The sequence below is a fragment of the Sciurus carolinensis genome, chromosome 7 (genome assembly GCF_902686445.1).
Source record: "Sciurus carolinensis chromosome 7, mSciCar1.2, whole genome shotgun sequence".
Lineage (NCBI taxonomy): Eukaryota > Metazoa > Chordata > Mammalia > Rodentia > Sciuridae > Sciurus > Sciurus carolinensis.
Genome location: NC_062219.1, coordinates 118,050,690 through 118,073,510, shown reverse-complemented (window position 1 = coordinate 118,073,510; position 22,821 = coordinate 118,050,690). Strand labels below are relative to the sequence as shown.

The following is a 22,821-nucleotide window of genomic DNA, read 5'->3' as shown; positions in this document are numbered from 1 at the left end:
TGGGGAGACAAAAAACTGCAGGACATGGCCCCTGCCTTCCAGGGATTCACAATTGCTGTGGAGAGCCCTGCGTAGACCAGGGATTGTCAAACTCCAAGGTGCAGGAGTTACCTGGAGGGCTTGTGAAAACAGATGACTGGGTCCACCCTCAGAACTTCTGACTCAGTGGGCCTGGAGTGGGCCCAAGAATTTGCATTTCTGACTAGTTTCCAGGTGCTGGCCTGGAGACCACACGCTTTCAGAACGACTGATCTGACACATCAAGATCACTTGTGACGTGGTTGATGGAGGTGGCACAGGTGCACTGAGAACACGGACTGAGCCATTTTCTGTTTTCATGCTAAAGCAGCTGAAGAGACAACTGGAAAGTCCCTTGCACCTGAAAATTCCCCAGAAAAAGTTTTAGTTAGCAATTAGACCTAGAACTCATAAACACATTATAGGAAGGAGTGTGCCTTGACCTGTACCATTAATTTGCCACTTGGCAAATATTCCCTTTCCTTACTAATTATATCTCTATAAGAGAATAGAAAAAGCCGTGGTAGCAATCACGTTTGTGTTCTGTCCTTGCTCTGAAAATGCTATGGGAACACTGGCAAATCACTTCCTGTCCCTGAGCTTTGGTTTTTCATCTATAAAATAAGAGATTAGAAGAGAAGTTCTTTAAGTTTCCATCCAGCTCTAAATCTTTATGATTCTATATATCACATGTGTGTGTGTATGTGTGTGTGTGTGTACATATATACGATCCTTTTTTGGTGGGGTACTGGGGATTGAACCCAGAGGCACTTACCACTGAGCCACATCCCCAGCACTTATTATTTTTTTATTTTGAGACAGGGTCTCAATAAGTTGCTTAGGGCCTCACTAAATTGCTGAGGCTGGCTTTGAACTCATGATCCTCCTGCTTCAGCCTCCCAAGCTGCTGGAATGACAGGTGTGTACCACTGTGCCTGGCCATATGTATGATCTTTAAGCAGGAACTAGGATCATGTCTTGTTTCTACTTACCTTGTGGTTCTTAGCATAACATTTGCTGTTTAGCAAATGTTTATTAATTATTTGCCCAAATCAGTCAAAACCACTTCAAGATACAAGGGATTCTTATCTCACTGCTATAAAGATTGTAGCTTCCAGGTTGGGAATGTAGCTCCATGGTAAAGTACTTGCTTAGTGTGCATAAGGCCCTGGGTTCCATCCCCAACACTGAAAAAACCCAAAACCAAACAGACAAAAAAACCCTTATGGCTTCCCCTTCCCCATATGCCTAGCCACCAGAAGCTCTCCTTTTCCACATACATTTCCCTTTCCTCCCACTCCCCTGGGTACCTAACCCAGGGTCGCATGCACGCTGGGCAGTAGTTATATCTCAGCCCCAGCTTCTAACATTGTTCTAGTCTCCCATGTCTCTTGGGCACAATTTTGAAGGAAATTATCTCCTGACTCTATTGTCTTTCCATTCATTACCTTGCTTCCTGATTTTATTTAATCTGGTTTATAGTCCTCTGTGCTCTGAATGTGACCTTTGACACACAAAGAGCTACTCATGTGTAGACCATGAATTAGGGCTTGCATCTGGTTCACCTGTGGACATTCACCTTCTTAGGTATAATAATAATTAAGAGGGCTAGAGAAAAATATATAAATACATGTGCTGTGCATATATGTGTGTGTGTGTATATATATATATATATATATATAATATATATAAATATATGTGTCCCATACATATGGCACATAAATTAGAATAGCACCTAGCACATGGTAAGTACTCCATTTGGGGGGTTACTGGGTTTGATCCCAGGGGTGCTTAATCACTGAGCAATATCACCAGCCCTTTTTATGTTTTATTTTGAGACAGGGTCTTGCCAAGTTGCTTAGGGCCTTACTAAGTTGCTGAGGCTGGTCTTGAACTTGCAAACTGCATCAGGCTCCTCAGGTGCTAGGATTATAAGCATGCAACAATGCTCCCGGCTAAATGTTCAATTAATATTAGATATTATCTCTTTATAAATTAGTCTATTCTTATTTCTTTGTATTTAATTTTTTTATTTGTACATGACAGTAGAATGCATTTTGACACATCATACATAAATGGAGTATAACTTCTCATTCTTCTGATTGTACATGATGTAGAATTACTCCAATTGTGTAATCATATATGCACATAGGGTTATACCTATTTCTTTAAGTCTTTGGTTTAGAATCTGACAATTCTTTTTAAAAAAAATTTACTAATATATTTTTCATTTTAGATGTTTGTAGACCTTTATTTGATTCATTTATTTATATGTGGTGCTGAGAGTCAAACCCAGTGCTTTATATATGCTAGGCAAGTGCTCCACTACTGAGCCACAACCCCAGCCCCTACAATCTGATCATCTTAATTTATAAAAATGCTTTTCCAAAAAGGCAAACATTTGCCTGAAAATTGTTTTGTATGTGTGTTGCTGGAGATCAAACCCAGGGCCTTATACATGTTGGGTAAGTGCTTTACCACTGAGCTACATCCCTAGCCCTGAAGTCTGTATTTTTGAAAGAGTAAATTACCATCTGTCTTTTAACTATAATATATAAGAAAAGTAGCAGGAATAAAGATTGAGCAGGGGAAATTCATAATACTTTACATGTATTGTCTTTCGAGTTGCACAGAAGCCTGTTTTTAAAAGTATCTGTTGTTGGCAGAGTGGCACACTTGTTTATTGACTTATTTAGTTTTTTCGATGCTGGGATTGAACTCAGGACCTCACACACGTGTCATCCCACTGAGCCACAACCTCAGCCCTGTTTAGTTTTTTTGATTTGTTCTGAGAGGGGAATCTCACTGCACTGCTCAGGCTGGCACCAAACTCCTGGGCCCTGGGAGCTGTCATGCCTCCAACCCCTGCATTGCCACCACTACAGGCCAGTACCGCCCCAGCAATGCTTGCTATTCTTAAAGATGATGCTATGCTGACAGTAAACACTCAGATAATAAAAGAATATGATTGTGTCAGGTTACCAGTAAAATAATTGCTGTGAGTTTTAAAATGGTTGGCTCCAGTGTTCAAGGAAAACTGCAAGAAGTCCAAATGGCCTTGAGGTGATCTGAAAGCACAGACCAAATTTGGGGATTTGTATGCAAAGTGGTTTGAGACTCTAATCTGTGTTGTCTCTACAGCCCTTTACTGAGGACTGGCTATTTGCCAACATAACTCCCATTCATAAGAATGACTTCAGAGACACCTCTGATGACTGCCAAGGTAAGTTCGACTTTCCTATCTAGTGAGTGGGTGTCTCTCTAATAAAGTAACATCATTGAGCACAGAAGCAAGCTTGACCTAACGGAGGAAAACATCTCCACGTCGGGCTTAGCATGACTCACTAAGTCTCTAGAGTGAGCAAGATTGTGTTTAGACATTCAAGGACTTTTCTACTGCCAGTCACGGTGGCTCAAGCCTGTAGTCCCAGCCTCTTCAGAGGCCTTGAGCCCAGGAATTGGAAACCAGCCTGGGCAACATAGTGAGACCCCATTTCAAAAACAAAATGAAATAGAAACCGAAAAGAGTCACTTTAAAGAAACTTTGACAAAGTTATACATCAAAGGTCATAAAATGATGTGTATTTGTAGTCTGCTTGTTCTAGTTCTGCCTGTGGTGAGCTGTCCACGTTTGTTTTTAGCAAGACGCCACCTAAAAAGAGAACTCGAGCAATGGAAAAGAGGAAGTATATGTTGAAAATACAAGTTTCTCCACATCATGGAGTGGATTCTACCCAGTCGTGTGAATGCATGTCTTTGTTCGTCATTTGGAGCTTGAGTACTCCATGCGTTAACGAGGATGTAAGCTGATACAGTATTCTTAAGCTATCGACTTCAAAAGATTGCTTGAATAGAGAAGGTTCCTAGTTTCTTCAGTTAAGACTGAAATAAAGTCTGTTGTCTTTTTCATGTCTTTTTTACACATTATGCATCATGGCATCAGGAGGTCCCACTGATTCCCTTTCTGACTTTCTGCTTTTGATTTATTTAAAGAAACTTTTATTCATTCAATTCACAAGTATTGGGCAATACAAAGAACATAACACAAAGCATCTTTTGCTTCTATTCCTGATTTTACTCACTCCATTTCCTCTCTCCTTTCTACCTGTTCACCTGTTCATACTTTAAGATCCACATAAAGGTCTACATCTTCCATAGAGCCTTTCTTGACCTCTTCAGCTTCCTTTGAACTCTGACCGTGTGGATAACATCATCAAAATGTAATGATAGAGCTGGGGATATAACTCATTGGCAGAGCACTTACCTAGCTTGCTTGAGGACCTGGGTTTCATTCCCGGTACAAAAAAAAAAAAAAAAGGAAAGAAAGAAAAGAAAAAAGGAAGAAAGAAAGAAAGAAAAAAATCATGGAATAACTTCTTAAATCTTTTAAACTCATCTCATGTTCTTGGAAAAATAGAATTGCTGAGCGGTTAGGAGATTACTCTGCCACTTAGCTTGGAAAATAACTTCTCTCAGTTCCTGTTTATTTGTAAACCAATGAAGACAGCAAAACTGCCCATGTTATAGGATTTATATGAGGATTTATATGAGTGATGATCAGTCAATGTTGGCTATTAGTATGTCCGTCCTTCCTTCCTTCCCTTTTTTCTTTTGGTACTGGGGATTGAACCCAAGCATGTTTTACCACTGAGCTACATCCCCAGCCCTTTTTATTTTTTATTTGGAGACAGGGTCTTGCTAAATTGCTGAGGCTGGCCTTGAACTTGTGATCCTCATTCCTCAGCCTCCAAAGTCACTAGGATTACAGGGGTGGACCACAATGCCTGGCTTTTTAAATAATGGCAGCCACTTCCTCACCAACTCCTGACACATGCCATTCCCTCCCTTCCTCTCTCTCTTACACACACACACACACACACACACACACAAGATGGTCCCTTTCTTTGTCATTTAGACTTGCAGGGTTTTTGGTTCATGTGCCTGACCTTTTTGATCTGAGACATACATTTGTCCTAGTCTTCTAATAAGGTATTTTGTAACAGTCTCCAGGATTCCTTTATATATTCTAAACTACTCCTTTTTATTTTTTACCTATCCAGAAATATTTAGGAACTATAAAATATTAGTGTACAGTACCTTTAATAAATATTGATTATTTTAAAATTGTCAGTATTAATGTGCAGAATTCCAAAATAAATCTAGATTATTTTTATGTTCCTTAAAAAAACAAAGGAGTGGGGAATGAATTTAAATATACTTTACTATAATATAAAAAATTCTTTCTCCAACCTTGCTCCGGAAACTAAAAACTGACTGAGATTTATAAACTTGAAATAAAAGTCACATCTTATCAAGGACAAAAGCCAGTTCTAACTTGACTATGTAGATTTCCTGACCATTCTTTTTTTTTTTTGTACCAGGGATCAAACCCAGGAGTGCTTAACCACTGAGCCACATCCTCAGCACGTTTTATTTTTTTTTTATTTTGAGATAGGGTCTCCCTAAGTTGCTTAGGGCCTCACCAAGTTACTGAGGCTGGCTCTAAACTTTCTAAACTTGCCATTCTCCTGCTTCAGCCTCCCCGGTGGTTGGGATCACAGGTGCCGTGAGATTCCCTCACCATTCTGAAGATGGGAACTCTGATTTCCTAGCTGTCTACAACTCCCACAATTATTACAAGTTAAAGAGGGGGTTTTAATTTTTCTCTCTTCCTTTTTCTTTCTTTTTTTTTCTTCTCTCAGTGCTGGAGATTGGACGCAGGGGTATATTCTACCTCTTAGCTATATTCCCAACCGGTTTATTTCACTTTTTTTGAGACAGGGTCTGGTTCAGTAGCAAGACTGCCTCTAACTTGAGATCCTCCTGCCTCAGCCTTCTGAATAGCTGGGATTACGGGTGTGTACCCACCCCCCCAGCTTGGTTTTAGTCATTCTAAATTAAGACCACTTCATGTCTCACAATTTGTAGTGGATTTGCACATATATTCTACATATATAAAATATATGTGAAATTTTAATTTTTCTACATAATTTTTCAACTGTTGAGGTAACAAGATATTTTAAGGTATAGAAAGAAGGGTATTGTAATGGGCTTTCTTCAAATTTTTCCCTTCTTTTTACTTCACTGAACAATGAAAGAGTAAAAAAAAAGTGGATTTTTCAAAATTAAATTTTAAACTTAAAAAATGGAGTAAACTAGGACTGGGGATATAGCTCAGTTGGTAGAGTGCTCGCCTCACAAGCATAAGGCCTTAGGTTCAGTCTCTAGCTACCACAGGAAAAAAAAAAATGGAGTAAGCTAGGTGTAGCTGTATTCACCTGTAATCCCAAATTCAAGGCTAGCCTGGACAATTTAGTGAGACCCTGTCTCAAAAAAAAAAAAAAAAAAAAAAAAAAGGTTTGAAAGGTTTGGGGTTGGGAAGTTAACTCGGTTGGTAGAGTGCTTACCTCAACAGGAAGAAAGTTTTCCTTTCTTTCTTTTTTTTTCATTGTGGTACTATGGATTGTTATCCATGATCTTATACATGTCAGGCAAGCATTCTACCAGTGAGCTACACCCCTAGCCCAGTAACTTTTTTCTTTTAAGGGAGAAATAAGCCATGGTGCTGTATGCCTGTAATCCCAGTGACTCAGGAGGCTGAGGCAGAAGGATACAAGTTCAAAGCCAGCTTCAGAAACTTAGCAAGACCCTGTCTCAAAATAAAAAAATAAAAGGGATTGGGGATATGGCTCAGTGGTTAAGCACTCCTGGGTTTGATACCTGGAAACCTCCCCCCCGCCAAAAAAAAAAAAAAAAAAAAAAAAAAAACAGTAACTTTTTGTGTGTGTGTGGTGCTTAAGAGGCAAGTATTCTACCAATTAAGCTGTTATCACCAGCACAAAAAGTAACTTTTAAAGCAAAACACACCTACAGGTTTAATAATTATCTTTAAAAGCAGTTTTAAGTAAATAAAAGCTATTTGACAAGTAAGTTCTACATTTTGTAACTTATAATTCTGATGTACCGACCATATAGACAACAGATATATTTAATGTTATTTCAGCTCTAATTAAGTATTTAGCCCTGCAGGATTTTAGACAAAATGAAAAAGTAAGATTGAATTTGATTTAATGCATATAAGTATTTTGAATTCCATTCACTCCAAAGATGGTTAAAACCCAACTACTTTTTCAGCATTTCACCTTGGAACCTTCAAGGTATAAGATCATTTCAAAAATCTTCCCCTCTTCATCACAATGGTCCTACTCAAAATCGTCATGCTGATGTTTATTAGAGGTTTACTCCATGCTAGGTTATATACTTTGTATGCAAAACTTCATTTGTTCCTTACAACTGCCCAATGAGGTAGGTACTATTACCTCTACTCAGTCTTTTTGTTTTAGAAAAAATTTAAAAAATACATATATATTTTTAGTTGTAGGTGAACACAATACCTTTATTTTATTTTAATTAATTTATTTTGCGGTGCTGGGGATTGAACCCATTATTTTTTTATTTTTTGGAGTGCTGGGGATCGAACCCAGGGCCTTGTGCTTGCAAGGCAAGCAAGCTACCGACTGAGCTATCTCCCCAGACCCCACTAATTTTTTTTAATGTGGTGCTAAGGATCAAGCCCAGTGGCTCCTGCATTCCAGGCAAGTACTCTATCACTGAGCCACAACCCCAGCCCCCCTATTCAGACTTAAACTTAGAAGGCTAAGTAACTTGACCAATGCCACACAACTAGTAGGTGCCACGTCCTAGATTTGTAACCAGGCTAACTCAATTGTAAACCCTCATTCCCACCCTTTGCTTAAACTCACTTAAATTACCTAAACTTGCTATATGACTTTTAAAAAATGTGTCTTATTTTGTCTTCTGTCCACCCCTCCCCCTGTCCCCATGCTGGTAATGAACCAAATCCTCTGGAATGCTAGCCAAGTACAACTAAGCTACAACCCTAGCCCATAAATTGACTTTAATCACAACCTTCATGTTGGGTCATGGTCTTCTCTTCCACCAACAACTATGGGAAAAAGTGTACGTTCAAAAAAATAGGGAGACAGCCAAGCACGGTGGTACACGCCTGCAATCCCAGTGGCTCAGGAGGCTGAGGCAGGAGGATTGTGAGTTCAAAGTCAGCTTCAGCAATTTAGCAAGGCCCTGAGCAACTCAGCGAGACTCTGTCTCTAATAATATATAAAAGGGGCTGGGGATGTGGCTTGGTGGTTAAGTGCCCCTGACTTCAATCCCTGGTACAAAAAAAAAAAAAAAAAAAAAAAAAAAGAGAGAGAGAGAAAGAAATAGGGAGACAATAAAAATAACTGAAAAGTTAATGAACAAAAATTTAAACAAACAAACAACCCATGATTGGCAGATGAGCAGCTGACAGTAGATGAATGCTTGGAGTTTGTTCAGCAAAAATGTGGTACAAATTACCAGGCGTGGTGGTGCCTTTAATCCCAGCAGCTCAGGAGGCGAGGTAGGAGGATCATGAGTTCAAAGTCAGCCTCAGCAACAGCAAGGTACTAAGCAACTCAGTGAGACCCTGTCTCTAAATAAAATACAAAATAGGGCTGGGGTTGTGGTTCACTGATGGAGTGCCCCTGAGTTCACCCACCTCCAAATGTGGTAGAAGTAGCCAGGCTTGGTAGCCCACACCTATAATCCCAGCTATTCAGGAAGTTGAGGCAGGAAGATCCCATATTAGAGACCAGTCAGGGCAATTTAGTGATTCCCTGTTGCAAAATAGAGAGGGTTGGAGAGATATAATCCAGTGGTAGAGTACCCTGGATTATAGCCTCAGTACTGGGAAAAAAAAAAAAAAAGCAGTGTAACTACAATTTTCTCCCATTGGGTGCAGTAGAAGAATTGGGAGTTACAGCGCTAGCCTAGCTTTTGCAAGGCCCTGGGTTTGATTCCCAGCATATAAATAAATAAACAGGAAAGAGCACTCCCAGGACAGATTGACTCTTCACAGAAAGTATTTACTAATGCACCCATTACTATTCTTTGTATTTGTAGTGTTACATCTAAAAACACAGACAGTATGGCTATACTAGGGGAGTGGGAACAACCGGGTATAGTCCTGTGCAGACAGGCCTGAGGGTCTGAGAGGAAAGGGAGGTTAGAGGGACTGCAGCCACACAGGTATGCGCATTTACCTAGGTTTTGTTCAGTTCCAAGCAGTTTTATTTTTATTTTTTGTGGTGCTGGGGATTGAACCCCAGCACACGCTAGGCAAGTGCTCTACCACTCAGCCACAACCCCAGCCTGCCAAAGGGTTTCAGGGCTTTGCAAAACTTTGAATACTCAGGAGTTGAATTTGGGTCATTTCTTGTCCTCCGTCAGCGGTTGTGTTAGCTGTGGTGTGACCCTGTGTCATCCCATTGGTTTCGTTTTCCTATCTACAAAAAGGGAATAATTCTCGTTCCCCTGGGTTTTCTCCTAGTCATCAAAAATGAATGAGTTAGGCCGCAGGACGCAAACAAAAGGTAAACACGTAGTATTTTAGAAGATAAACTCCTAAGTTGTGGAGTAGGGGCCTCTTTATAGAACAAGCTCGGGGAAGCTTGAAAAGGACACATTTAAATTCGTTCACGAGGGGAGCTAGAACAGATCCTCGTTTTTCCTTTAAAAGGCAGGAACTCGACAAAAATTAAGATGGGGTGTAGTTAGCTTGCAATTACTTAGGCCAGTGACGATTCGGTGTCTGGATTACACGGAATGTGAATGGCCTCTTTTCACACGTCGTTATCAACTCCACGTGAAGTTTAAAAGGACAAAGGATGAAAGTGGGATTGGTCAGCTCCCCGGGTTACTTCCATGGGGCGCGGGGACGGTAGGGAGACTTCCTTTGAGCCAGGCCCGGGGTGGGCCAATAATTGCGGGTATCGCCTGCTGGTTAATGACAGGTCGATGAGAAGGTGACTACGACCTGCCAACTCCGACGAGAGCGAGCGCACCCTCCCGCCCGCGCTTCAGACCAGGCATTCTCCTCCCTCTCCCGCCCTCGCGCAGGGGCTGAGGCAGCATCTGGCACAATGCTAATATTTGTGTCGTGATCGCCTCCTTCCCGGGCACTTGGACGCACACATCACTTCTTAGGAACGAGGGCTCCCTGGCACCTTTTTGCATTTTCTAAAATGGGAATCCGGGGGCTGACCTTGGAACCCGCTCTAACAAGCGAGGTCGGCGCCCCCTCCCGAGCAGCCGAGTTCTCCCCCAGTTTTGTTCCGGGCTGTGACTCCTCCACTCCCTCGGTGAAACCGCCGTGACTCACGGCCTGCAGAGCTGTCGCCCCCCACGCGCCCCCCAACACGCAAACCCCCGGGATCCAGCCCCAGCCCACAGCGCGTCAACCCGCCCAGGCAGACTTGGAGGTCTCGGGTCTGAGTCACACAGAAAGACCACCCTCGTCGGCGTCCCCACACACAGTCCTTCACACCGCTGCGCGCCGGCCTCCCCGCCCGACACACCAACGCCCGTGGTCTCGGCGCAACTTGTTATGCTCCAGCTCGAGCCCTTGACCCAAAAACCTCCGAGAAACGGAGAGCCGCAGAGCCGGCCTCGGGCGGCCTTTGATGGCTTTGTTATTGTTTGGGTTTGAATCGATACGCCCCTCCCCATCCTTCCTCCCTCGCGGCCCGACACCCAGCTCCCGCCTCCCCTCACGCCCCGCGCCCCTCCCCCTCCATTTTGGCGCCTTTTCCTTCCCGCCACGTCGTGGCGGCGTAGAGACCATTCTGACCGCGAGAGCGGGGCGGGGCGGGGGCGGGGCGCGCCGCGTTATGCAGATCAGTCGGCCTCTGGTTGGTTGAGGAAGGGCCGGCGGGGGCGGGGCCGGGGCGCGGCGAAGGCGCCCGCGGGGCGGGGGCCGAGGGGAGTTGCCCGGTCCCGCCGCTTCCCCACCCCCTCTCCTCCCTCCGCCAGCCCGGCAGCCCAGCTCCCCGCCTTGGCCTCCCGGAGAGGCCCCGCCCCGTCCCCGCCCGCCCGCGCGCCCTCCCCGCCGGCGCGCTCCGCCCCTTTACTCCTGGCGGCGGGGCGAGCCGGGCGTCTGCTGCAGCGGCCGCGGTGGCGGAGGAGGCCGGAGTGGAGTCGGTGGCAGTGGCGGCGGGATCAGCAACAGCCCCAGCAGCAACAGCAGCTGCCACGAGCCCTCTGTCCCGCGGCGGTTCCGCAGAAACCCTAGGAGCCTCTCACCCCGCGGTCCTCAACGCTACTTGACCCTGCCGGCTCGCCCTCCCTCCGCCAGCCCCGGCAGCGCCCCCAGTTGTCCTCCGACTCGCCCTCGGCCTTCCGCGCCAGCCGCAGCCACAGCCGCAACGCCACCCGCAGCCACCGCTCCAGCCACCCGCACCAGCCCAACCCCAGCTTCTGCTGCAGGTTCTCCAGACACAGTCCCTGCGCCGACACCCTGGAGGTTGGGATGCTCCTGTCCAAAATCAACTCCCTCGCCCACCTGCGCGCCGCGCCCTGCAACGACCTGCACACCACCAAGCTGGCGCCGGGTAAGGGTTCCCCGGGCCGAGGATGGGGGCGCCGGCAGCGCCCTCCGCGTGGGAAGGAAGCCGGGGACTCGTGGGCCGATGCCGAGTACCCTGTGTCTCCCCCTTCCTAGGCAAAGAGAAGGAGCCCCTGGAGTCGCAGTACCAGGTGGGCCCGCTACTGGGCAGCGGCGGCTTCGGCTCAGTCTACTCAGGCATCCGTGTCGCCGACAACTTGCCGGTGAGTGGGCGCCCCGCTGTGGGGAGGGGGTGCCGGGCTGGGGGCTCACGCCTGTGCTTTGGCCCCCGCGAGGGGAGCTAATGAATACTCCCCGGGGCTTTTAGGTGGCCATCAAACACGTGGAGAAGGACCGGATTTCCGACTGGGGAGAGCTGGTGAGTGCCCTGAAGGGAGCGACCCCCAGGATAGGTGGGTGGGGTGGAGTTTAGGGCGCGCCTCGGCTCCCGCCCTAACCAGCCCCTTCGCCCCTGCAGCCCAATGGCACCCGAGTGCCCATGGAAGTGGTCCTGCTGAAGAAGGTGAGCTCGGGCTTCTCCGGCGTCATTAGGCTCCTGGACTGGTTCGAGAGGCCCGACAGTTTCGTCTTGATCCTGGAGAGGCCCGAGCCGGTGCAAGACCTCTTCGACTTTATCACGGAAAGGGGGGCCCTACAAGAGGAGCTGGCCCGCAGCTTCTTCTGGCAGGTGCTGGAGGCCGTGCGGCACTGCCACAGCTGCGGGGTGCTTCACCGCGACATCAAGGACGAGAACATCCTCATCGACCTCAATCGTGGCGAGCTCAAGCTCATCGACTTCGGGTCGGGGGCGCTGCTCAAGGACACCGTATATACGGATTTCGATGGTGAGCCCGCCCAAGAGGGAGCTGCCCAGGTGTCGCGGCCGGGCCTGGAGGCCTCGGCCAGTCTCCGGCTCCGGCCTATTGTAAAGGTCATTGGGCCGCCTGGCTCGATGTTAGCAGGGGTGGGGCGAAGGAGAGCTTCCCAGAGTAGTAAAGCCGGGGATTTCAAGCCAGCTGAACCTGTAATGTTTCTGGCTTGATTTTTTTTTTTTTTTTTCCCCCAGTGGAATTCAGTGGGTCCCAGACTTTCCCGATGAATAAGAGATTGTGGGCAACCGGCCGTAGCCCAGATTTCCGAAGTCTGACCCAGTTTCCCTGCCAGTAAAGTAAAAGGATGGTGGTGGGAGGGGGACGAGATGAAAATTTCTGCCGGTTTTGTGATTTTTGTTTTGTTTCATAAGGGAGTTAGTTTTCTGTTAAGGTAGTTCTCAGAACTGCAGCCCCCTCCTCCCTTTCCCCTTTGATCAAGGGAGGGTTAAGGAATTGGAATAGTAGTTTCACTAAATGAAAAAAAAATTAGGGGGTGCTGTGGGGTGAGGGTGTAAGGAATGAATGTTGTGAAATAAGATCTGTTGCTGGTTTGAGAATTAGTTGGGTGTCCGCAGGGAGGATGAAAACCTATCTTACTTTAGGGAGGGGCTTGGAGCGGGTTCTTTCAGAAAAGAAGGAATGGAGAGCCTGAGATCAAAGCGAAGGAGGGTGGGTCATCATCTGAGTGGCTTACCCTAACAAACGACAGCCTTTCAAAACTTGTGACTCTGGCTTGTGGTTTGTGTTTATTTGCCCTTGGAGGACGCCGGGTTGGGCTGCGTTTTTTGTATTTAACAGTTAATGGCTGGCTGGGTCCTCCCCTGTTTTTTTCCTTCAAGTCTTTGCTGCCCCCTGGTGAGCACCGTTGGGATGACCTCCCCCCCCTTTTTTTTTTTACTATCCAAAGTTTGTAAACAGGAATCACGTGGTCTGAAACCAGCCCTACAGCTCTGTCTCCCTTTCTAGTCTGGGGAGGAAAGGGTGTGGGTGCCTGCCTGCCCCTGTTCTCAGGGTGGGGAGGAAGGCACCTTGACTTAGGGTGTTGTGCAAGGATCTTCCCCTGGATTGTATCTGTGATGAGGATCTCATCTGGCTCCTGGGCATTGTTGAAGGATATTCTGGGATACTGTCCTTTTGACTGTAGATATTATATTCATCCCTTTGTGGGTGGTACTACCACATACCCACCTCAGACTTTGAGTCTGCAGCCAGCCCTGTTTGTCTCTTGGAGGAATTGTAAAGGATTTTAGTTTATGCTCTGGGCTGGTAGAGAGGTGGGTAATGCTTTAGGTTGGATGGATGCCATAAACTCTCCTCCATTTTCCTTTTAACCCACAGGGCAAAAATGAAGTTCACCCAGCTTCGGAGTAAAGGGAGGGTGGTACTTTTTAAAGAGAATGCAAGTTGTTATGTTTTTGCTAAAAGTGTGTTTTCTCTGCTCTTCCCCTGGCCTGCAGGGACCCGAGTGTATAGTCCTCCAGAGTGGATCCGCTACCATCGCTACCATGGCAGGTCCGCGGCTGTCTGGTCCCTGGGGATCCTGCTGTATGATATGGTGTGCGGAGATATTCCTTTCGAGCACGATGAGGAGATCATCAGGGGCCAAGTTTTCTTCAGACAGAGGGTCTCTTCAGGTAACTTCCAGGAAGCCTCCCCTTGATTTTATTTATTTATTTATTTTTGAAGCACTGGGGATTGAATCCAGAGCTTGGACATGGTAGGCAAGTGAAGTGCCACTGAGCTACATCTCTGACCCCAGGAAGCCACGAGTTAAGGGAAAACAGGAACCACAGTGCTTTTAGTACTTGGGAGACAGTCTTGAATCCTGGAGAGTGTCACTCTCTGGGAGATGCCATGGTCTTTGGCTTAGCAGAATTGTAGGCCAGGTTATACTTGGGCTGGTCCCAGGGATCATGTGCACTTGAGCTTCTCTTGGGAGATCAGAGGAAGAGCATATGTGAGCATATTAAGGAAAGACGATCTGGTTTTCTTGAAAAGCCCCCCCCCCCCTCAGTGCTGGGGACTGGATGGCAGGTGTTCCTGCATGCTAGGCAAGCACTCTTCTACTGAGCTCAATGTTTAAGTACCAGCAGAGACATCCCTTAACTCCTTGTTGCTTTGCCAGGGAGTTAAAAAAGTCGAAGGCTCTTAACCATCTCCCTAAAGGCCAAATATGGTCCCAGTGATCTCATTCTGGGTGGTTTCATGTTTGTAAGTTGGAAGGTGAATTGAATCACCTCACCATGCTCAGTGATGTCTCATCAAAATCTCTTGTCATCATCCTTCCTATTTCTGGTGAGTGGGCGTCGTGGGAAAGGCCCTAGCTATTGAAGTTTGAAAACCACAGGTTTAATAGGGGAGCCACATTTTAGCTGAAAGCAGACTGGAGGATCCAGAGAAGTTCATTGTTTCCTATTGAAGAGTACCTGGCACAATGTTCTGTAAAGTGCATGGCCTCCTTAGGACCCAGACTTGTGGGCCCCTGGGATACAAATTGGAAAGACCTTTGCATTGCAAAAACAAGTTGTCATTCATAACTTTGTGTCTGTCCTGCTTTCTGCAGAGTGTCAGCATCTCATTAGATGGTGCTTGGCCCTGAGACCATCAGATCGGCCATCCTTTGAAGAAATCCAGAATCATCCTTGGATGCAAGATGTCCTCCTGCCCCAAGAGACTGCTGAGATCCATCTCCACAGCCTGTCACCAGGGCCGAGCAAATAGCAGCCTTTCTGGCAGGTCCTCCCCTCCTTGTCAGATGCTCAAGGGAGGGGAAGCTTCTGTCTCCAGCTTCCCAATTACCAGTGACACTTATCGCCAAGCAGGACAGTGCTTGATACAGGAACAACATTTACAACTCATTCCACACCCTAGGCCCCTGGAGGCTGCCTTCCCTGTAGAGGGGAAGAAACTCCACTCCAGGTGTCCTCGGCCTCAACTCCCATAGACACTCTCTCCTTCTCATGGGTGTCCAGCATTGCTGGACTCTGAAATCCCGGGGTGGGGGGTGGGGGTGGGAGAACCCTGCCATGAAACTGTTCCCTTCATCACGAGTTCTGCTGAATGCCGCGATGGGTCGGGTAGGGGAAACAGGTTGGGATGGGATAGGACTAGCACCATTTTAAGTCCCTGTCACCTCTTCCGACTCTTCTGAGTGCCTTCTGTGGGGACTCCGGCTGTGCTGGGAGAAATACTTGAACTTGCCTCTTTTACCTGCTGCTTCTCCAAAAATCTGCCTGGGTTTGGTTCCCTATTTTTCTCCCCCTCCCCCCTCCCCCCCTCCCTCCTCCTCCATATGAAAGGTGCCATGGAAGAGGCTACAGGGCCAATTGCCGAGCCACCTGCCCTTTTTCTGCCTCCTTTAGTAAAACTCCCAGTGAACTGGTCTTCCTTTTTGGTTTTTACTTAACTGTTTCAAAGCCAAGACCTCACACACACAAAATGCACAAACAATGCAAATCAACAGAAAAGCTGTAAATGTGTGTACAGTTGGCATGGTAGTATACAAAAGGATTGTAGTTGATCTAATTTTTTTAAAAAAAGTTTGCCTTTAAGTTATTTTACTTTTTTTTTTTTTTTGAAAGATGCGCATTCTAACCTGGAGGTCAATGTTATGTATTTATTTATTTATTTATTTGGTTTCCCTTCCTGCTCTTAAGCTTCCACAGCTGCTGCCCTAGGTTTGTTTTTTGGTTTTTTTTCCTCCTTTCCTCTGACTTGGGGACTTTCTGGGGGAGGGCTGCGACGCTTGCTCTGTTCGTGGGGTGACGGGACTCAGGCGGGACAGCTGCTAGCTCCCTGACTTCCGTGGGGCCCCTAGCCTACTAATGCAAGTGGGTTTGGTCTCCATGGGTGGTGGGGAGGGGCATTGCTGACTAGTGTATATAGGATAGATATATGAAAAGCAGTTTGGGGTGGTGTGCCTTCCAGATCCTCTCTGGGGCTGTTCTGAGCAGCATGTAGCCTGCTGGTTTTATCTGAGTGAAATACTGTACAGGGGAATAAAAGAGATCTTATTTTTTTTTTTTTTATACTTGGCGTTTTTTGAATAAAAACCTTTTGTCTTAATTTGTGGTTTCTAATCGTTGTCCATGTAGAGGCATGCTAGCTTAACGTGCATTTGTTGAGCCCTTTGGTAAGTGCAGAAGGCCTATACTTGTAGGGGAAAGAACTTTGAAAACCTAGGCCTGAGTAGTGGGATTAAAGGTGTGAGTCAACACCCAGCATAATCTCTGATTCAAATTTTTAGAGCTACACATGTGACTGTTTCCAAGTTCCAAGAATTTAATAGCCACTGAAGGCTACTGGCTACCTTGTATAGAACATTGTGCGGGGGGTGGGGGGGGCACCAGGGATCGAACCAGGGGCATTTAACCACTATGTTGCGTCCCCATCCCTTTTTTATTATTTCGAGACAGGGTCTCACTAAGTTGCTTAAGCCTCATGATGTTGCTGAGGCCAGCTTTGAACTCATGATTCTACTTCAGTCTCCTGAGCAGTTGGGGTTACAGGTGTGTGCCACCACACCTGACTGTACAGGACATTTCTACCATTGTAGGAAATCCTATCCAACAAGGCTGATCTAGGGAACACATATTATCTATCTCTTGCATCAGTTTAAAAAAAAATGTTTTTTGTACTAGGGATTGAACTTGGGCACTTTACCACTGAGCCACCTCCCTAGAGCCCTTTTATTTTCTGAGACAGGGTCTTGATAAGTTGCTTAAAGCCTTGCTAAATTGCTTCAACTGACCTCAAACTTGAAATCCTGCCTCAGCCTCCCCTGTTGCTGGAATTAAAGAGATGTGCCACTGCACCCAGCCCACCAGTAAAACATTTTGAAGCCAGGTGTGGTTACATGTGCCTATAATTCTAGCTACTAGGGAGGTTGAGGCAGGAGGATTGCTTGAGCCCAGGAGTTTGAGACCAGCCTCTGCAATGTAATGAGACATCTCCAGAATACAGATCATTAAGGGCATGTATGCTTGTACATGTCAAGTCTATGGGAAAGCTCTATACCCGTGTTACTCTGTTTTTCCAGGTTCCCTCACCTTTAATGTGAGGTTTAGTCAATAACATCGGTGGGTGGAGATACTTGTGTTTATTTTCCATTTCCCTCCAATGTGTTCCACGAAGGGTTTATGCCTGGAATAAGTGAAATGTTAGCTCTGCTAACATTTACTTACTGCTTGTTCTTAGGTAATTAGTATCTTTAACCCTTGGTTTCATTTTGGGAATCTATTTAACAGGCCCCTTGTCTGTTCTGAGTGGTAAACTGGGTGGTACAGCCCCTGAGTCCACTTAGCATGTACAAGTGGTCTGAACGCATCCTGACATTCTGAAAGCACTCTAGTTGTGTCACTGTTAACGCATATGAAGTATGAGTATGTTGCTTTCTTGTTTCTTTATAAATATCACCAGCTGCTGTACTATTCTTCTTTCCTTGTGGGCCATCTTGCTCCCTCCCCTCCTGCATCCACATAACCTTTGGAATCTGGCCCTATGTACTCTTGTCAGGTTCAGGATCCAAACCACAACCACCCTTCATTCTTCATTGTCTACCCTTGAGCTTGGACGAGGTCCCAACCCCAGCACAGTCACCATGTGGCTGCAGAGAGGAAGGAAGGATTTCTTGATTCTGGGGGCTGATTTTCTGAGGTTCCCCTTCTCTCTTACCCCTCCTTTCAAATGTGTGCACAAAGGAGCACGCGCACGCGCACACACACACACACACACACACACACACACGCCAATCTCCCTGAGTATTGATGTTTCTTACTGGAAATTTGTACTTGAACAACTGAAACTTGCTCCAGGCAGGGAACAGTGGTACACACTTAAAAATCCCAGCCACTCGGGAGGCTGAGGCAGGAGGATTGCAAGTTCAAGACCAGCCTAGGCAGTTTAGTGAGACCCTGTCTCAAAATAAAAAATAAAAAGTGCTGGGGCATGTAGCTCAGTGGTAGAGCACCCTTGGGTTCAATCCCCAGTACAAAAATAATTGTCCAGATTTCTTATAAAATCTGGCAAAACCCCACTCTTCTGTCTGTGAAGTGAGTTCGTGGCAGTTCCTCCATCTATTGAGACTGCTAGGGGTGATGGAAAAGTTCCTCAGGAAACACAGTTAGGCTGTCATCCCAGCAGCTCCGGAGGCTGAGACAGGAGGATCGCAAGTTCAAAGCCAGCCTCAGCGAAAAGCGAGACACTAAGCAACTCAGTGAGACCCTGACTCTAAATAAAACACAAAAACAGGCTGGAAATGTGGCTCAGTGGTTGAGTTCAATGGGAAGGGTGAGAGGTCATATTTAGTCTCGGGGTCATTTTAGGAGCATCAACTTGGGAATCAGCCTTGGGTTTAAATCCTACCATTATCTTATCTAAATGCCCCGGGGAAATCATCCGCCCTGAGACTAATCTCTAAAAGAGATGCTCCTTGATAGGATATTGGAAGATAGGGTTAAAGAGCAGGTATGTATAAGTGCAAACGAACACTCTGCTACTTAATGGATGCATACATATGCAGTAAAAGCACAAACTTATTATTCAGGGTGATAATGAGTTCCTGGGGTCAGGATGGTGGTTCCTGACTTCCAGAGGCGGAAGGGAGGTTGTGATCTGGAGGTACTTGTGTGTACAGGGACCTTTGACTGTTTCAGCTGCGTTCCATCTCATAAGCAAGGCGATGAAGACTAAGGTGTTTATATTACCATTTATAACTTCTGATTTGTCTTAAACAGTTGTTGATAAAGTTTTAAAAGTAATGAAGGGAGTTGGACTTCGGTAGGGGGCAGCAGATGGGGTGACTTACTAACCCCCTTGATTGAGGGAACCTGGGAAGGCTTCCAAGAGGAGGCTGCATTTGAACAGGATTTTAAAGGACAAACCTTAATTTGCCCACCTGTAAAGCAGGGCAATGAACACACAGGTGTAGCAGAGAAATGCAGAGGGGTTAATATTTCCCCCACAACTAGACGAGGCATCAGTAAATTTTGATCTTTTGACTGAATCTGGTACACCACCAGTTTTTGTACAGCCTGTGGACTCACATTGAGTTCTTTCTTTCTTTCTTTCTTTCTTTCTTTCTTTCTTTCTTTCTTTCTTTTTTTCTTTCTTTCTTTCTTCCTTTCTTCCTCTCTTTCCTTCTTTCCTTCCTTCCTTTCTTTTTCTCTTTCTTTCTTCCTTCCTTTCCACCAGGGATTAAACCCAGGGCACTTAACCACAGAGCCACATCCCAGTCCTTTTTATATTTTATTTAGAGACAGGGTCCCACTAAGTTGATTAGGGCCTCGCTAATTTGCTGAGACTGGCTTTGAACTTGCAATCCTCCTGCCTCAGTCTCCTGAGCCTCAGGGATTACAGGCGTGCACCACTGCACCCAGCCTGGGTTCTACATTTTTAAGTGTCAGGTTGGATAAAAAATAATGTTCTGGTACATGAAGATGATATGAAACACAATTGTCAGTAGTCATACATAAATTTCATCCATTTACACATTATCTATGACTGCTTTCTTGCTATGATGGCAGAGTTGTTGAGTCACACCAAAGGGTCAGAAATGCTTTCTAGAAAAGGTTTTCAGCCCGGCACTAGATCCTGATCGCATCGATTCAACCATGTGCATCTTTCCCAGCACTTAGCCTAATGGCAGACATGTAGCGATACTGGAGTCAAATTGCAGGCTGCCCATTGCGTCTGCGCCAATATTCAGGCGGTGAGCGTGGGTAGGAAGGAGTCAGGTTTTCTCAAGCTCAGCCCAAAGAAATAGAGTAGATGGCTCCTCCAAGTTCTGCCTCCCTGGGCTTGGGGGTGTGATGGGCCTTTATCGCAGCTGGGCGGCGGGCAGGGGTGGGGGTCTTATCATCATGGTTTTTGACCTCCTGAGGCTAGTTATTACGGAAGAGTGTTACAAAGCCCATCTGAGTTCTGTGAAGCTAAAGAAAGGTTTCAGGTGAGGTTTCTCAGAATTTAGATTATTTAGGTGGGGCCTGACCTTGGAGTGTAGAATGCCGGGTAAAGGGAGGGGCTGTCGAAGGATTAGGAAGGTGAAAGTAATCCTATTAAGCACAACACCCAAAAGCAGCTGCTGGTTACAACTGCAGTTCCTTAGTGACAGTGGCTAACACTTAGTGCCTCTGTGTGCCCAGCCTGTTCTGCACGCTTTGTATGAATTAACTTATTTATCCTCACAACGACTCTCCATGAGATATATGTTATTATTTATCCCCATTTTACAGATGGGGGAAACTGAGCAGAGCAGCCAAGTATCATGTCAAAGGTCACATGAAGAAATGACAGGTCAGGGGGCTGGGGATATAGCTCAGTTGGTAGAGTACTTGCCTCGCAAGCACAAGGCCCTAGGTTCAGTCCCCAGCACCGGGAAAAAAAAAAAAAGAAATGACAGGTCAGAATTTGGGACCCCAGCAATCCATGCTCATTACTGCTCCACCTTCTCTCTCCCTCTGTCCCTCTCTCTCTGTCTCTCTTCCTTTCTAAGCAGTATCAAGGTGGAACCCAGGGCCTCGCTACTGACAAATGTCTGTGTAGCCAGACATGGTAGCACATGCTTGTAATTCCAGCAATTCGGGAGGCTGAGGCTGGAGGATTACGAGTTCAGTTCGAGGCCAGCCTGAGCAACTTAGTGAAACCCAGTCTCAAAAAATAAAAAGGGCTTTTAGCTTTATTTGTCGCCTGCACTGCTTGTTTGCCCGGGACCTCCGGGCCGAGTAGCATGACGTCCGCCTTAGAGAACTACATCAACCGAACTGTTGCTGTTATTACTTCTGATGGGAGAATGATTGTGGGAACACTGAAAGGTTTTGACCAGACTATTAATTTGATTTTGGATGAAAGCCATGAACGAGTATTCAGCTCTTCACAGGGAGTAGAGCAAGTGGTATTGGGGCTCTACATTGTGAGAGGTGACAATGTTGCAGTCATTGGAGAAATTGATGAAGAGACAGATTCTGCGCTTGACTTGGGGAATATTCGAGCAGAACCTCTAAACTCTGTAGCACACTGAGGAAAAACTACATATATTGGACATCTAAATCTTGTACAGAAACCAGTTATTCTGAGGAAGATGTTTGGAATTTTTAGGAATGTGTAATTGTGAATTTTGACTTCATATCGATTCACTGTAATATGTAAATTAAAATATTTCTACATTTTTATTGAAAAAAAAAAATAAATAAAATAAAATAAAAAGGGCTGGGAATGTGGCTCAGTGGTAGAGCATCCCTGAGTTCAATCCCTAGTATCCAAAAAAAAAAAAGTTTGTGTGGATTAGTCATCTTAAGGTCCCCTCAATGTCTAGGACCCAGAGGTTGGGGCGGTTCTTCTCCAGAGTGCAGAGAATGGAGCAAGCAGTTGTTTTGTGAAAATATTCATTATTGCTGCCTGTGCACTGTCCTTCCCTCTGGCCTGGGAGAGAGGAAGAGTTGGAGGCGGGAGAAAGAGGACCAGAGGGACAAGAGGTGGGGGTTGGGGTGGGGCGGGGGCACATTTCTTGTAAATGTTGCTCAGCTTCTTTAACTGCTGTGCTGGTTCTTGGAAACCCTCACCACAAAGGACCTATCTAAAACAGTGTTAAAGCAGATATGGCCTCATCCCCCAGTTCATTTCCGGCCCAGCCTTGCGCTACTAACCCCGATTGCCAAGAGCAAGGTTGCAGTGACCCCTCAGCATCACTGTGGGAGGAAGTACAAAAATAAGCAGAACTAGGGTCAAGCTGAGAGGACTTTATTTATTTTTATTCATCGGAACAGGACATCCGACGTACAGAATGGGATTAATTGTAACCCGTGGTTCATGATATGTTCTCATCTCTGGTCCAAGGGTGGCTTGCTGCTATTGCATCCTATTAGATGGGGTCGTGGACTCAGCCCAGGAAACAGAACATTAACAATGACATGCATCTACCTATAAGATCTTCGGGTAGTCCATACCTTGCCTCACCCAGATATAACCCACCCTTGTGCATTTTGTGTTTAGCATCTTACTTTTTTTCCCCCCCAATACTAGAGATCGAAGCAGGGTCTCATGCAGGTCAGGTAAATACTATGCCACTGATAGTATTTTAATACTGGGGTTTGAACCCAGGGGTGCTTTACCACTGAGCTACATTTCTGGCCCTTTTAACTTTGTGTTTTAAGACAGGGTCTCACTAAGTTGTTTAGGGCCTCACTAAATAGCTGAGACTGGCCTCAAACTTGGGATTATCTCGCCTCAGCCTCCCAAGTTGCTGGATGATAAGTATGCAGTGGCAGTATTCTCTTTTGAAAGAGTTTTTATTTTATAGGCATATGCCTTTAAACTAGGTAGGGTTTAGTTTTGGCAGGGTGGTGAGAGTTGGTGGCAGGGCCTTGTGCATGCCAAGTATGAACTCTACCACTGAGCTACACCCCAGCCCCAGGTTTAGTGTTGATAAAGTTCTCGAGCTTTATAAAAACAGTACCACGTGGTGGTACTGTGGTGATCTGGAACTTGCTCTTT

The 22,821-nt window shown here is 45.9% G+C and overlaps 2 protein-coding genes across 2 annotated transcripts; both read left to right on the top strand.

Moving 5' to 3' along the window:
* The first annotated feature begins 10,994 nt into the window (after positions 1-10,994).
* Positions 10,995-16,392, top strand: Pim1 (Pim-1 proto-oncogene, serine/threonine kinase). The gene is made up of 6 exons (XM_047559742.1): positions 10,995-11,468; positions 11,579-11,685; positions 11,790-11,840; positions 11,940-12,306; positions 13,791-13,967; positions 14,897-16,392. The coding sequence occupies exons 1-6, from the start codon at positions 11,387-11,389 to the stop codon at positions 15,052-15,054; spliced, it is 942 nt and encodes a 313-aa protein (XP_047415698.1). The 5' UTR covers positions 10,995-11,386; the 3' UTR covers positions 15,055-16,392.
* Positions 16,393-21,004: 4,612 nt separating this feature from the next.
* LOC124989534 (U6 snRNA-associated Sm-like protein LSm8) lies at positions 21,005-21,503 on the top strand. The gene has a single exon (XM_047559367.1). The coding sequence runs from the start codon at positions 21,059-21,061 to the stop codon at positions 21,347-21,349; it is 291 nt and encodes a 96-aa protein (XP_047415323.1). The 5' UTR covers positions 21,005-21,058; the 3' UTR covers positions 21,350-21,503.
* Positions 21,504-22,821: the final 1,318 nt, after the last annotated feature.